The sequence below is a fragment of the Coloeus monedula genome (genome assembly GCF_965178545.1).
Source record: "Coloeus monedula genome assembly, chromosome: 24".
Taxonomy (NCBI): domain Eukaryota; kingdom Metazoa; phylum Chordata; class Aves; order Passeriformes; family Corvidae; genus Coloeus; species Coloeus monedula.
In genome coordinates, this window is record NC_138804.1 from 43146 (window position 1) to 57232 (window position 14087).

Here is a 14087-nt window from a genome sequence, read left to right on the forward strand (position 1 = left end):
TAAAAATCAGATCATTTTGATTTTTTTCCCTCATCAGTGGGGTGGAGGGAGTTGGGGTGCACCCCTGGGTGGGAAAACAAACCCCTGGGGGGTGGGAGCCTCCCAAACTCTGATGGGAACTTCTAGGGTTACTGTAGGAATCTCCGTAATTGTGTAATAGCGTTGAAATGTCAGCTCAGGTATGGGAGGAATTAACCCTGGGCTGCCGGCTCCTGGCCGAGGTGGCTGCCAGCTATTTCGGGTGCTGCTGTGCTTATCTGATGTGGAAGGAGTGAAGACGGTGCTGAGCCCCGGGGACCATCTGGAGGTGTAGCTGGAGCCCTGAAAAGGACGGGAAAACATGCTTTTTCCACTTTTAGCCTTGTGAAAATGGGCTACTGGGTGCCCTGAGGTTGGACTTGAGCTTCTACCGGGCTGGAAGGGGTGATGCTGCTCCCCCAGGATACACCCCATAGGAGTAGAGGCGTTTCTGGGCTGCTTCTGCTGCCCCAGGTGATATCCAGAGAGCAGTCCCTGCCTGGCCTGTTCTCCCTGGGGTCAACACCCCAGGAAAGGGGTGTTTGGAGCAGAAATGCTTTTCCCTCCCCTTGGGTAATGCTGCGGTTTCCCTTTGGCCCGGGAGCAGATGTGACCCGCGGCTGGCTCAGCTGTGGAGCCAGACCATGCTCCCTGGAGAAGGTGCTGGCCTGCCTGGGATGAAGTTAAATTAACTTCACCCCCACCTGTAGCAGCATCCTCTTTATCCCCTGTAGCTGGGCTCTGGTTTTGCTGCCGTGGGCTTGGCCAGGCATGATGTGGGTCCTGCCCTGTGGCGTTGGGGTGTTCCCAGGGTGCTCCAGCATCTAGGGGAGCTGGGTTAGGGACTGCAAAGTGGGAAAAGGAAGAGGAGGAGGGAGAAGACACGGGGGTCTTGGAGCACAGAGTGATACAAACCTTCCCCCACGCACACCTGCTTCAGCCTCTATCCCCAGGACAGCCAACAGGAGCTTGGGGTGCAGCTGGCACCTGCCAAATGCCCCTTGTCCATGGGCATTTCCACAGGGAAAAGCAGCATGCGGAGCTTCCAAAAAGCATCACCTGGTCCAACTGGATCACCAGCCCCTGGGAACCTTCCTCCCTCCTCCCAGCTCGACGTCCCTGGGCTCCCCAGGGCAGGGTACCCTCAGGCACTCCCGGGTGGAGTGGGATGCAGCAACAGGGGCTGTCCAGGCACGGTGGGAGGCAGGTGATGGTGTCTCTCCGGAAACCACTGCATCTGGGAACGGAGCTGCTGTCATGCTGACAAGCTAAAAGTAGGCTTTTGCCATTTCCAATGGCTTTTGGCTCTGGAGGAAAAGGCAAAGGGTGGGTTAGGGGTGAGTGTCCCCACGTTCACCCCGGTGTCATGGTCCTCCAGCTGTGCCAGTGCTGATGTGCCAAAGGGATTTGAGTGGGACGGGTGGGAAAAGCACCCTGGGAATGAGCCAGGGGACGGGAATGTGTCTCGGTGGCTGGAAGGTGGGGCTTCTTGCAGTGTGAGCACTCCAGGTCCTAATGGGTCCCCCATCAGGGATGATGGTGATGGAAATCCTGGACTCGGGGGAGCATTAATGAACCTACTTTGGGGCTGGGGTTACTGGGAGAAGTGGGGCTAGGCACTGGTGGGGTGGGAGAAACCAGTCCTGCTGTGGCTTTTTGGATGGAAACAGCACTGGGGAGGTGGAGGGGGACTCCAGCCCCCGGGGAGTGGAGGTGACCCCTGCCCCTGTCCTGCCTCAGGGATGAGGGCAGGGGATTCCCAACGCCGGGGGCTGCGCCATTTGGCAGGGCGTAGGTTTGGCTCTAGCTCCCAGGAAGCCTCCCAGGGCCGTTACCTCCTCCCCCGTGGCGGATGGATCCCAGCACCTTGCCCGGAACAGCCACCCCGACATTCCCAGACTCTGGCACAAGCCTTGTTCAGACCCCACCGGCTCCCTGGACTGGGCTGTGGCTTGTTGCCAGTGCTTTCTTTGAAACCCCTGAATTAAAAATAAAAATTTTTTAAAAAAGAAAAAAACAGGGAAACCCTCACAACTAAAAGTAACTGCTGGGGCTTGGATTTACCTCGGGGGATTGATGGGATTTACCCCGGGGGGAAGATTTACCCCATGCAGCAGATTTACCCTGGCTGTTGTGGGATGCCGATGCTTTCCAGGAAAACCCTGATTTTAAAAAAATTAAAAATAAAGAAAACGGGGAAAACACACAGCTAAAAATAGCCGCCGGGGCCGAGATTTACCTCGGGGGGAACAGCTGGAACGAGAAAAATGCTCCTGGCCGAGCAAGCCCGGCTTTACTTTTACCACCCCAGCTACACTGCAGGGGTGCAGAAAAGAGGGTGAGGAGGGCAAAAACGAACACGGGGGGGAATGGTGAAGGTCGAGCGCGGCCCCGCCGCGGTGCCGGTGGCCCCTGGGCTGGCTCGTTCGCCTCTTGGCAAGCGCCGGAGTCTGATGCAATCGCTGCGCTGACGGAGGCGGCGGTTCCCACCTGTATTTGCCATTGTGTGCCCGGAGCTGTTTGCAGGTGTTTGCTGGCGCCGCGCTGTCTGAGCCGCACTTCCCTCCACCTCCTCCTCCTCCACCTCCTCCTCCTCCTCCTCCCGCTGCTGCCCTGGCCAAGGCCTGGCCCCCCTCGGCCCCCCCGCCCGGCTCTCCGCCAGCCGCCGCTGACACAGATGCTGCGCGCACACGCGTGACCTTGGCCAGGCGCGCTCACGCGTGGAAGAAGGGGGTTCTGGCCGCTGACCGTGGGTGCGTACACGCACATGTGTACTTACACGCATGGCTACACCGACACGTGTGGTATGTGCATATTCACATGTGTGTGCATGTATGCACACATGGCTGTGTGCGTTTGCACACACCTGTGTGCACTTACACACGTGTTTACAAACTGACACACGTCTGTGCATGCTCACACGTGCAGATATGCATGCACGACTGTGTTCAGTTGCAAACACCTCTGTGCACTCACACACGTGTATACAGACGCTGACACACGTGTCCGGGCACACTCACACGTGTGCATGCATTTACACCTGTGCCCATGTGTATTTACAACATGCCTACAGGCACTGACACACGTCTGTGTCACACTTAAAATGCATGCACACTTACGTATGTGTGCATATATGCATGCATGCCTGTGTGCACTTAGACACCTATGTGTACTTACACACGTGCCTACACTGACATGTGTCTGTGCACACACACGCGTGCATGTATGCACAGGAGGGCTCATCCTACAAACCAACCTGTGTAGGGGCTCAGCACCCCTTTGGCTGGAACTCCCAGAGAATTGGAATTGGAAGGAGGCTATTCCTGCCCCCTCCCCACCCCCATGGAGACTACCCTCTGTCGTGGAAGCCACCTCGCATGTTCCTGTCAGCCCTTGCCTTCCCTCTCCCACAGGTGACATCGGGGCTTTGTCCCATGGTGGGACAGAGGCTTCACACACGTCCCAAAATCTGCCGGGGACGATGTGGGGTGGAGCCGGAGCGGTCAGGGCTCCGCAGCCGCGGCTCGCTGCTGCCGTCTCCAGGGCAGAGGAAGAAGAGCCCGGCTCACCGGGAAGGTTCTCCCCTCGGGAAGAGGTGGGATTTCAGATTCCCTCTGCTGCAGCCTTGGAAACGACCAAGGTTTCCTCCGATGCCTACCCCGGGAAGAATTGGGATCTCCTCTGATGTTCCCCTTGGGAAGGACCAGGACCTTCTCTGGTGCCTTTCCAGAAAGGACTGGGACCTCCTCTGTTGCCCCCATTCCAGGCACAGGGATGTGTGGCATTGGGCCGTGGGGGCTGCTGGCCACCTGTGCTTGCCTGGTGGCCCATCGCATGCTCCCGGGACAGTTGTTCCCCCCACTTTGGGCAGAGCCATAGGCCACCAGCACCCCTTGTACCCCCTCTCTCCTGGGAATGTTCCTGGGGGAGGAACATTAGGGGATGTGGTCTCATTTGGGGCCCACAGCCCAGCTTCAGCCCCCTGCTTCTGGGATATAGTCAACCTCCTCCTTGTGCTCCGCATCATGATGAGGTCCCTCATCTCCAAGCTGAATATCCAAAAGATTTTCCAGATCCTGAGGTAAGCGAGGGTGGGGGTGCTGTACCCCAAAGCCTCTGGTGGTGCCGTCTTGGTCTGAGCAGAAATGCAGTGGCCCAGGTGTGGTGCCACTATCTCATGTGCTGAATCTGCACTGGGAAAAGCAACATCATTGCTTGTTCTTCACCATCACCTCTTCACCCTGGTTTGGGAGTGCAGTTCAGACCCTCCCAAGACCCTTGGGGGGGAAGCTAGGAGGGGTCTCCTGGCTCCTCCCCCCCACCATGGCCAGCACAGTGATGGGATCTCTCATCTTGCCCCAGGGTGAGTGGGCTGGTCAAGGGGCTGGTTGGGATGCTTCAGGCCATCCGCAAGGTCATCCCAGACCTCTGCAACATCACAGAACGAGATGATCTCTAAGGTCCTTTCCAATCCAAACCCCTCTGGCTTGTAGGGTGGAAGCTGGTGCATGGCCCACCCTTCTGGACACCTTGGTGTCACAGGAAGATACAAGTCTGTGTCTTCTGATATGGTAGAGGACTTTGCTGGTGGAAAGCCATGGCTGGAAAGCCTGTAAAAGGCTTATTGAGCAAATATTAGGTAGCGGAAAGATGCCCTTGACTCCTCCCTCAGCTGTTCCTCAGCACAGCTGAGGGGGTGAGAGCCAATAAGTTTTCCCACCTTCTGGGTCAACCCTTACCCCAGTGAGGTCATACTGATGACATGTGGGGACATCACCTCTGCTTTGTCCAAACCGCAGGAGTTGAGGACACAACCTGCCAGGCCCTTGCCATACCCTTATGTCCTTATCCCAAGGGGTCACCCGCTGGAGCGAGCCCGAGGCAGCCAGTCGACACAGATTTATCCACCCTGCCAGGCACGGCCTTCTCTTTGTGCACTGGGATGGAGACGGCAGTTGTCTTCCTCCCACAGAGGGGAAGAAGAAGGTCTAGGCGGGTTGATTTGCCAAGCTCAGCCACACTCCTGGCACAAGGGCCGCACCACCCAGCTGGGGTGGCATCACTGCTGCCAGATCTTTTGTTCTGCCTCAAAGCTCTTGCACGGTGGGAGGCAAATGTCTATCCTGGATCCAAGGCTCCTGGCACATTTCTGGGCGTCCCTCCCAGCTGAGTCGGAGTCTGGAGGTCTGGTGTTTTTCCTCATCCACAGCAGAGGCCATGCCCAGCATGTGTGTCCATCTGTCTGTATTCCAGGAGGTTTCTTTGCACAAAAGTCCATCTCTGCGCATGATTATCCTTATCCCAGACCTGGGCATGGAGTTGGCTCTTCCTGGAGAGGAGAACGATGGAGAGAAGAGCAATGAAGAGGAATGAATGGATGGAGGCAACCAGGTGATGGAGAGGAATCAGGGAATGGAGAGGAACCAGGGGATGGAGAAGAACCAGGGGATGGAGGAAGGACATGATGGAGAGGGACCAGGGGACAAAGAGGAACCAACTGCTGTGACTTGGTGGCCTCGGCAGGATTAAACCCTGGCTTGTCTCAGTGGCTGTGGTGGCCTTTTACTGGTGCCAGTGATGGTCAGAATTGCCCTCCCTCGGGTGTTTGCAATTGCCTCTGTGATTCCTGCTACTGCTGCACTCTGAAATATCCTGTAGGCCAGCTTGGGTGCCCTTCATCCCCATCTTCTCCCTCCACTTTGCCAGAAAGACCTGATGCACTCCAAGGAGATGCGGGTGGGACGCATGGGGAACAATGGACGGCAGGTTGAATGAACTATGAGTGAACCAGGGGCCAAACTCCTCATGCTGAGACCCTCTGAGGTCACTGCCCTCCCCCGACAGCACTGTCCCCTGTCTGCAGGGTGGGGAGGTGCCAGACAGCCTCTGACTGCTGGACCCCAAAATTTTGGTTTTAAATACGTGCAGCCCCCTCTCCCCTGCCCTGGGTTGCTGTAACTGGGGATGGGGGAACGATGGGAAGGATGGGATGAGGATGGGAAGATGAGGATTGGGCGTCGATGGAGATCAGGAATGCGGGATGAGGGGGTTGGAGGGTCGAAGCCCCCAGGCTGGAGCCCACCAGATTGACTGGGGGGGGGAGGGGTATTGTCTAAAAAATAAATAAATAGCGGAAAATGTGTGCTAGTCCCGATCCCCAACCCGAATGCCCTCCTCCCCCAAAACGAGCACCCCTCCCCCCAGCAAGTGGTCTCAGGAAGGCCCCTCCCCGTATTTGCATAAATGACCCCGCCCGCCGCGCGGCCGCTTTAAGGCCCCTCCCGGCGCGGCGCCACCGGCCGCAGAGAGGGGGCGGGACCACGGCAGCGACAGCCAATCAGCGCGCGGCATTTTCCGCGGGAAATCCGAATTTCGCGGCACGGGTTTTGGCGCTTAAAAAAAAAAAAACGGAAAAAAAAAAAAAAAAAAAAGGAGCGCTCGGGGCCGGGCGCGATCGGGCGGGAGCGGAGCCGGGCGCGGGGGTCCCGGCCCAGGCGGGGCGGCGCTCCGGCCGCCCCGGCCCCATACGGCCCCAGTGCGGCCGATTTTTGGGGCCAAAAGCGATTTTTCCTACGGTTTTGGCGGCATCGCCGTCGCGTTCTTCTCTGCAGGTTTTTCAGGGGGAATTTGGGGACCGGCCGGTGGCATCGCCCGCCGGAACGCCTCCCCGCTCCCCCAAAATGCCACGGCTGAGATTGTGACCCCCTCCCGGCTACGGAATCGCGGGGTGCTCCTGCCCCCTCCCCCGGGCCGGGCTTCTCGGAAAGGACTTTGCAATGCTGCGGCTCCCCAGGGGAGTGTCCCCCGCCCCGGGGAGGGGGGGCACCGCCCTCCCGCACCCCCCTCCCCACCACCACCCGAAGAAGGCCATGTCGGTGATGGGCTCCTGTGATCCGGGGGCTTCCAGCTTGGGCAGCCCCCCGTTGTCCACCGGCTGTTTCTCCCAGGTCTACACGCCAGCGGCTGTCAGCGTTCCCGGTTCCCAGGGTGGGTCTTTCTGTGACACCCCCCAAGGCTCCGAGCTCAGGACCCTCTGCTCAGCCTCGGCGGGACGGCTGCCGGTAAGACGTCTGCATCCCATCTCTTCCTCGGGCATCGCTTCGGGGGCACGGGAGGCTGGGGATCGTGCTGGGTGGGGAGCAAGGAGTGGGTGACCCCAGCATGTACAGCCCCCTCCCTTCCAGATTTTGCAGTTTATATTGGAGTCTGCACCCTCTAATGCGTCTTTCTGGGGGTGGGGGAGGGTGAAATCAGAAGTCGCAGTGAAATGGCTCAGATGTTTCTCAACTTCCCCTCGCCCCTGCGTGCCCGCGGCTCCGGCTTCCGCTTCTCGGCCTTTTTCGGCCTTTTTTCCTCTCTTCAGCTTGCAAAAAGTCCCGGTTGCGCCTCAAAACCCGGTCAGCAATCCCAGGCCCTTTGAGAAGCCCTTTTTGTGGTGGGGAAGTGAGGAATGGGTACAGGCAGAGCTCCTGCCTCCTCTGGGTGGGGGGCAGCAGCCCTGCCCCCTGGCTCTCCCCACTTTAAAGCTGTGACCCCTGGGGTGACCCGTCACTTGGGAGGTGGGGGGACAAGGGACAGGGGTGCTACAGCGTCGCTTTCCAAGCTTGGTTTCTGCCCGTGGTTACAGTGGGACTCGCAATGGCTGTTTTTTGCGGGGAGGGTCTCATCCTCCGTGGACCACTCCAAGGCTTTGTAGCTCGGACCCTGATGCTGGGAGTTGTGTAGGGGCTTGTTGTCCCGTATCTCTGCCGCCAAGCCGCGGGGTCACGGCTGTGTTTACAAAGCCCAGCACTAAGCTACAAAGCTACCTCTAAACAGAGAAACTGAGGAGCAAGTCGAGTGCTGGTCCCGCGCCCAGTGTCAGGGCACACAGGAGACTCTGCCCAGCCTGTCCCTGCTCCCGGAGGGCCCCCTCCGAGTCCCCGGCCCGTCGGCCTCGCTGGCAGCTGGCATTTAATTCCTGCCTGCTCCAGCCTGGGCACACATCCAGCCCTCACTGTGAGCCTCTGTTCTCCCGGGTCCTGGGAGGGATCCCAGACCCCGCTAACACCGATTTAGTTTTCCCAAAGCTTGATTTATTTATTTATTCCAGCCCCCGCCCCCTCTTTCCCCAATCCCTGATGCTTGGTGCCCGCTGGGGACATTGCCGCGGCGGGGGGAGAGGGAGTGTCTTTGCTTCCCCCTTTATGCTGTGTCTGAGGGGCCGTTTCGAGTCCCATCCCGGGGGACTTCGGGACCACCTGTCTCCTCTCCAGCCTCTTTGTCTCTGAACCGCGTGAGATGCCACATCCTGCACTGCCGGGGGCTGTTGTTCAAGGAGACACCATCGTTGCTGCCCTCTCCCTTAAAAACACCCCACAAGACTCCCAGTACCATTTCTGTGGATCTGCAGAGCTGGTTTTGGGCTAATGGCCCCTTTGTCGTCATCATCATCATCATCATCACCCGCTCCAGGAGGTGCTCAGGGTACTCCTTCCTGCCACTTGTGTGACACTTGGGGACACGAAGTCCTTGTCCTTCAGTGACACCTGAGATCAAGAGGTTTTGGCCTAATGGCCTCTTTGTCAACATCATCATCATCATCACCCACACAAGGAGATGTTCCGGGTGCTCCTGCCCACAGTTGTCCCATCTCATTCCCTGATGCCACTATCCCATTCGCGGTGCTGAAGATACTATTTCCAGCCCCGGTGTGGCCCTTGCAGTCCTGACAGCTGGGGTTCCTGCTGCACACACCCTGTTCATGGCACAACCTTTGTGTGCAGAGCCGAGGGAATCAGATAATGAGCGTTTCCTCCCAATTCCCAAGCAGGGCAATTGCGGCCGCTCCCACCGGCTTTTTGCCACATGAGTGATCTGGGATCACACGGAGGAGCCTATCCCTCTGCGGGAAAGAAGGATGGGTTGTCTCTCATGGTCCAAAAAAGCCTTAAATTTACCATACTCTCCAATTTGACAGTTCTGGAGTAGTTAAATGCGTTTTCCTCCATGGAAAATGTGTATTTTGGAGTGGTTTTAGCCCATGCCAATCCCATCATCAGTGTTCGCCCATCTGTAGGGTCTGTGGAGTCCCTATAGGGGCTTAGGGCTATGCAAGAGCACTGAAGAGAGAGGTGTTTCTGCTGTGGGATCCCAGCTCCTCACCCTGAACAAGGGCGTCCAGAGTCCGCTGTGGTTCTGTATGAGCTGGCAGGGCTGAGATGGCCGTGCAAAGAGCACCCAAGAGTGGCAGCCCCTGTGGGTGCTGGGTTGGCGGGAGAACCTGCTCAGCAGTACCCCAGATTCTACAGGGGTGACGTAATCCCATCCCACCCTGATCCCATCAAAGGGTTTTCTGCATGAGCAGAAGGGGGGGATTTTTGTGGGAGGGATAGGTGGGGGTGATTGTGCTGCTGCCCTTGGAGGGCCTTTTTTGGCTATGGCTTTTAAAGCCACCAACTCCTCTCTACTGGGGAACATCTCCTGGGATGGGGCTCTTGGAGGGGATGCAGATGTCGGCTGCACCCCAGAGTAGGGAGCAGTACCTGGGGTGAGGGTGCTGCCTTCCTCCTCAGCACAGGGTAGTCTCCCTGTCCCCCAAATCTGGGATCAGCCTCCATTCCCCTGTCCCCATCTCGTGCCCTACTAGCCCTCAGCCACCCCAAAGCAGTGGGGGCTGCACCTAGGGGGTGCAGCAGCCCCTTGGCACAAGCAAGCAGCAGGATCCTGGAGTGCCCCTTGGCTCCCTGCCAGTTCCGAGTGCCCAACTCCAGGCGCTGCGTTCCCACGCCCCCGTGGGGGCGGTGGGGCTGGCAAAAGGGGGAGCTGGGGGGAGCCTCATAAAGGGCCGGGCAGAGCCCGGGCAAGCCCGGAGAAGGCAGCGAATGCTGTTGAAAGGGAAGGTTGGCAGGAGAAGCCCCCCGCGGGGGGGCTGAGGGATGCTCTGATGCTTGGGCTGGGCGCAGGGTGTAGCCCCTGGCGCCAGGGTTGGGCTCAGGGCTGCTTGGCAGGCAGAGCTGGCAGGGGGCCCAGGCTGCCCCCTCACTGCCTTACACCCCCCCGAAATTTTGGGGTCAAGCCTCATTTCCCACCCCCGGCATCATATTGGGGTGTAGACGGTGTGTTCCCACATCCTGGGGAGCCATGGCTGGGGGCTGGCAAGTGTCATGGGGTGGTTCTGCCATGTCTTGGGGGGGGTCTTTGGGTTTGTTCCCTGCTCCCCTACCTGCTCTGGTTCATCCCACCCCCTGTCAGTGCTGGCAGGGTGCTGGGAGCCCCTCGCTGTGCCCCACTCAGCTGTTGTGTGCCTAATCCTGCCCGGCTGGGGGGATGGCAGCTGGGTCACGGGAGGGAGCCCCTTGTCCATTGTCCCTTCCTGGTGGGTCCCAGAACTCAGGGTCCTGCCCCTGTCTGAGCCCACCAAGCCCCTACCCCCCCAAAACTGCACCTGGGCGAGCAGGGGTCCCTCTTTATCTCCTCCTGCACATGGGGAGGGGGGATTCGGGGGGTTTGGAGGTGTCTGGAAACACCAGGACCTGCTGTGGGTTGCTCTGTGCCTCAGTTTCCCCGTTGCTTGGGGCAGGTGGGGTGCAGCTGACCTCCCCAACAGTGATGGGAACATACATTGGCCATGGCCATCCATGCCAGAGAAGCAAGGGATACCAGTGGGGGGGGGGGGGGGGGGGGCAGGGTGTTGGCCCCCCTCCCGTGCTGGCAGATGGATGGGGTCTTATCTGAGGCAGGTGTTTCCCATGTGCTCGGAATTAACCGTTACCATGCCGGCAGCTCCGGGGCAGATCTGGGGGCACGAGGCTGGGATTGGAGGCATGTTCACTGGGAAAAACCTGCTCGGGGAAGGGCGGGAGGGAACAGATTCCCACAGGAGCTCGGGACCAACCTGGCTCCCTGGGGGGGCGGAAAACAGCCCCTGGCGCCTCTCCCGCCAGCCCGCTCGGGTGGGAGCTACGCCGAGGTGCCCAACCCTTCCCCGCAAAATGCATTGTGCTCCCGAGGGAGCCGCCATCGGAGCCGGCACAGGGACCTGGGCATCATGCGGGATGCGCCGGGGGGGACCCTGTGGGACAGCCCGGCCTGGGAGCAGGTACTGGGGGAGGTCGGGATAGGGCTGGGGGGCTGCTTTCTACTGCTGAACCGAAACACCCTGTGCGTGTTTGTGGGTGTGGAAGGGTCCTGGGGGATTTGTTTGCATTGGTGGGGGGGTTGGTGACACCCTCCAGTTCTCCTCTGAATTTACTCTGCTGGGTCCCTTCTGCCCAAGTGCTGCTCGGGGCTCCTTGGGCGGGATTTCAAGGAACTGCTTGCCTTGGTGAGAGGACAGCAGGTGCAGGGATGTTTGTCTCCCCTCCCCTCACCCCAGTTTCCCTCCAGCTGGGTGCATGTGTCCAGGGCACCCAGGGGCCCCGGGGGGGCTGAACCCGGCTGGTCCCAGGTGTGCTGCTGGCAGCTGGGTGCCCTCAGCTGCCTCAACCATGACCCGGGTGGAAGGGGGGGAAGTGAAATCCTGCACCCCCGTGAGCCAGCTGGCAGGATGGGAGGGTGAGGATCTGGCTTCGGAGACACCGTGTTCCCAGGGGTCAGCCCCACTGAGCCCTGCCAGGAGCTGGGGGTGAGGGGAAATCCGGGTGGGTTGGTTCCCTGTGACTGCCGGGGTGGGCAGGAAGCCATGGGGCATGACGGGACCCCACGTCTCCTCTCCGTCCGGTTCTCCCAGTGGCCTCTCACACTGCTTGGTGCTGCTGTGCCCCTTCCCAAAAGGGGTATTGCAACTGGATGAGCCTCTTGCAGGATTCCTCCACCCCAGGATGTGGCACCCCGGGCTCGGCTGATGACCCCGGGGGCTCTGGGGACTTCAGAGGGGTGTCTGGCTTGGCCACAATGCAGGGTTTTCTCTCGTGCTCCAGGCCAAGAGGAAGCTGGACCTGGAGGGCCCCGAATTTCGCACGCCCAAGGGGAAGGGCTGGACACTGGCACAGGTCCCCAGCCCCAGGAGTAAGTGATGGGGGGTGAGATGGGGTAGGGGAAGCTGGGGGGAGCAGACCCCACTTCTCTTCCCTCTTAGAACCATGTCCCCTCTAGCACTACCTCATGTCACTTCCAGCCCACATCCTACACTAAGGAGAGGATGGGGGGAGTCTCTCATGTCCAGCCCAGTGATACCTCCATCCCATGGCCCTGGCTAAGGAGAGGATGGGGAGGTCTCTTGTCTCCAACCCTGTGTAACCTCTGTCCCACATCCCACACTAAAGAAAGGAAAATGTGGTCTCTCATGTCTAGCCCCATGTCACCTCCATCCCACATCCCAAACTAAGAAGAGGATTGGGGGGGGGGGGTGTCTCTTGTTTCCCCACAGCCCCCAAGTCTCCTGGGGAGAAGACTCGCTACGACACCTCACTGGGGCTGCTCACCAAAAAATTCATCCGTTTGCTGAACGAGTCTCCCGACGGTGTTGTGGATCTGAACCGGGCTGCCGAGGTGCTGGAGGTCCAGAAACGTCGCATCTACGACATCACCAACGTGCTAGAGGGCATCCAGCTCATCCGCAAGAAATCCAAGAACCACATCCAGTGGATGTAGGTGGTGCTGGGCAGCTGAAAATGGGACACAGAGCAGGGTGGGGGACAGGTGGCTTGGGGACACGTAGGGTGTGCTGTGCCATCGCTCAGATGCCATCTCCATTGGCAGGGGGACAGGGATCTTTGAGGACACAGCGATGATGGTGAAGCAACAAATGCTGCGGGGGGAACTCGCCGAACTGGCCAGGACAGAGAGGACACTGGACCAGCTCATGCAGGACTGCGCCGTGCAGATCCGGCAGATGGCTGACAACGAGACCAACCAGAGATATCCTTGCTGAGGGGGATGGGAGGGAGGGAGGGCAGGGTCTTGGGGACCCCTTCTCCTCCCGTTGGATTCCCTTGGGCTTGGGGGGTGTTTGGAGGGATGCAGGGGTTGATGTCCTGCTTGCAGCTCCTCCTTTTCCTATGCCTCGTTCCTGTCCACGCTGGCATACGTCACTTACCAGGACCTCCGTGCCATCAGCAGCTTCCAGGAGCAGACGGTGATTGCCGTGAAGGCTCCCCCTGAGACGCAGCTGGAGGTGCCAGACTTCAGCCAGGTGTGTGTCAGTGCTGCTGGACCCATGCCACACTTGATGGGTCCCTCTGGGGCATCCCAAGGACACGGCCCAGCATGACCCTGGGTGGTTTCAGGGTGTCTCCACGGAGCTTTTTGACCCTGAGCTGGTCCTTCAAGAGTTGCAATGCCCCAGCTGGATCCCTCATGGGTTGGGGGTAGTGGAGTGGGATATGGGTGACCTTCTGGGTGCCCCCCTGAGCCTTACTCTGCCCTCCCAGGAGAACTTCCAGCTCCACCTGAAGAGCACCAATGGCCCCATCGAGGTGTACCTCTGCCCGGAGGAGATGACGGACGAAAGCCCCACCAAGGACCACCCTGTCCCCTCTGCTGCCACCTCCCTGCAGGACCGCCCCGTACCCCTTTCCCCGCCAAACAGCTCCCCTTCAGCCTCACAGCCACCCCACACCGTCTCCCAGAGCTGGGGAGGCACAGGAACTCCTCTCTCAGCCCCATCTCTACCTCTCCCCATCCCAGGGGGACCCAGCTCACTGCTGGAGGTGGAGCCTGGGCTCCTGGGCTCCCCCGCCCACCTCCTACAGCAGACGGAGGACCAGCTGCCCTGCACCCCCTCCCACCTGGACTTGGGACCCTTCGTCACCTTCTCGCCCCCCCTGGAACAGGATGACTATCTCTGGGGGCTTGAGGATGAGGGTGTCACAGACCTCTTTGAGACATATGACCTGGGGGACCTGCTGAAGCACTGAGTGTCCCCCCAGTCCCCATTGCCTTTGTCCCCTCTGGCCACTTGTGTCCTGAGCACACGGGGTCTGTGTGGGGTGACTGGAGAGAGTGGGGTGTGTTGGGGAGTGCTGGGTTTTCTGAGGATGGGGGGGAGGGGGGGGACTTGTGTTGCTCACCCAGTGTGGCTTCTCTGCACTCTCCTGGGTTGGTTGTCACCTCCCTGGGCTCTGGGAGTGCCCTGGGATCCATCCGGG

At 59.6% G+C, this 14087-nt stretch overlaps 1 protein-coding gene across 1 annotated transcript; it reads left to right on the plus strand.

The window, feature by feature from the left end:
- Window positions 1-6794: 6794 nt before the first annotated feature.
- E2F2 (E2F transcription factor 2) lies at window positions 6795-13856 on the plus strand (the record flags this gene model as incomplete). The annotated part of the gene is made up of 6 exons (XM_082296453.1): window positions 6795-7079; window positions 11919-12006; window positions 12368-12587; window positions 12700-12858; window positions 13018-13132; window positions 13371-13856. 6 exons carry the CDS (start codon window positions 6795-6797, stop codon window positions 13854-13856), a joined length of 1353 nt encoding a protein of 450 aa, XP_082152579.1.
- Between the last annotated feature and the right edge of the window lie 231 nt (window positions 13857-14087).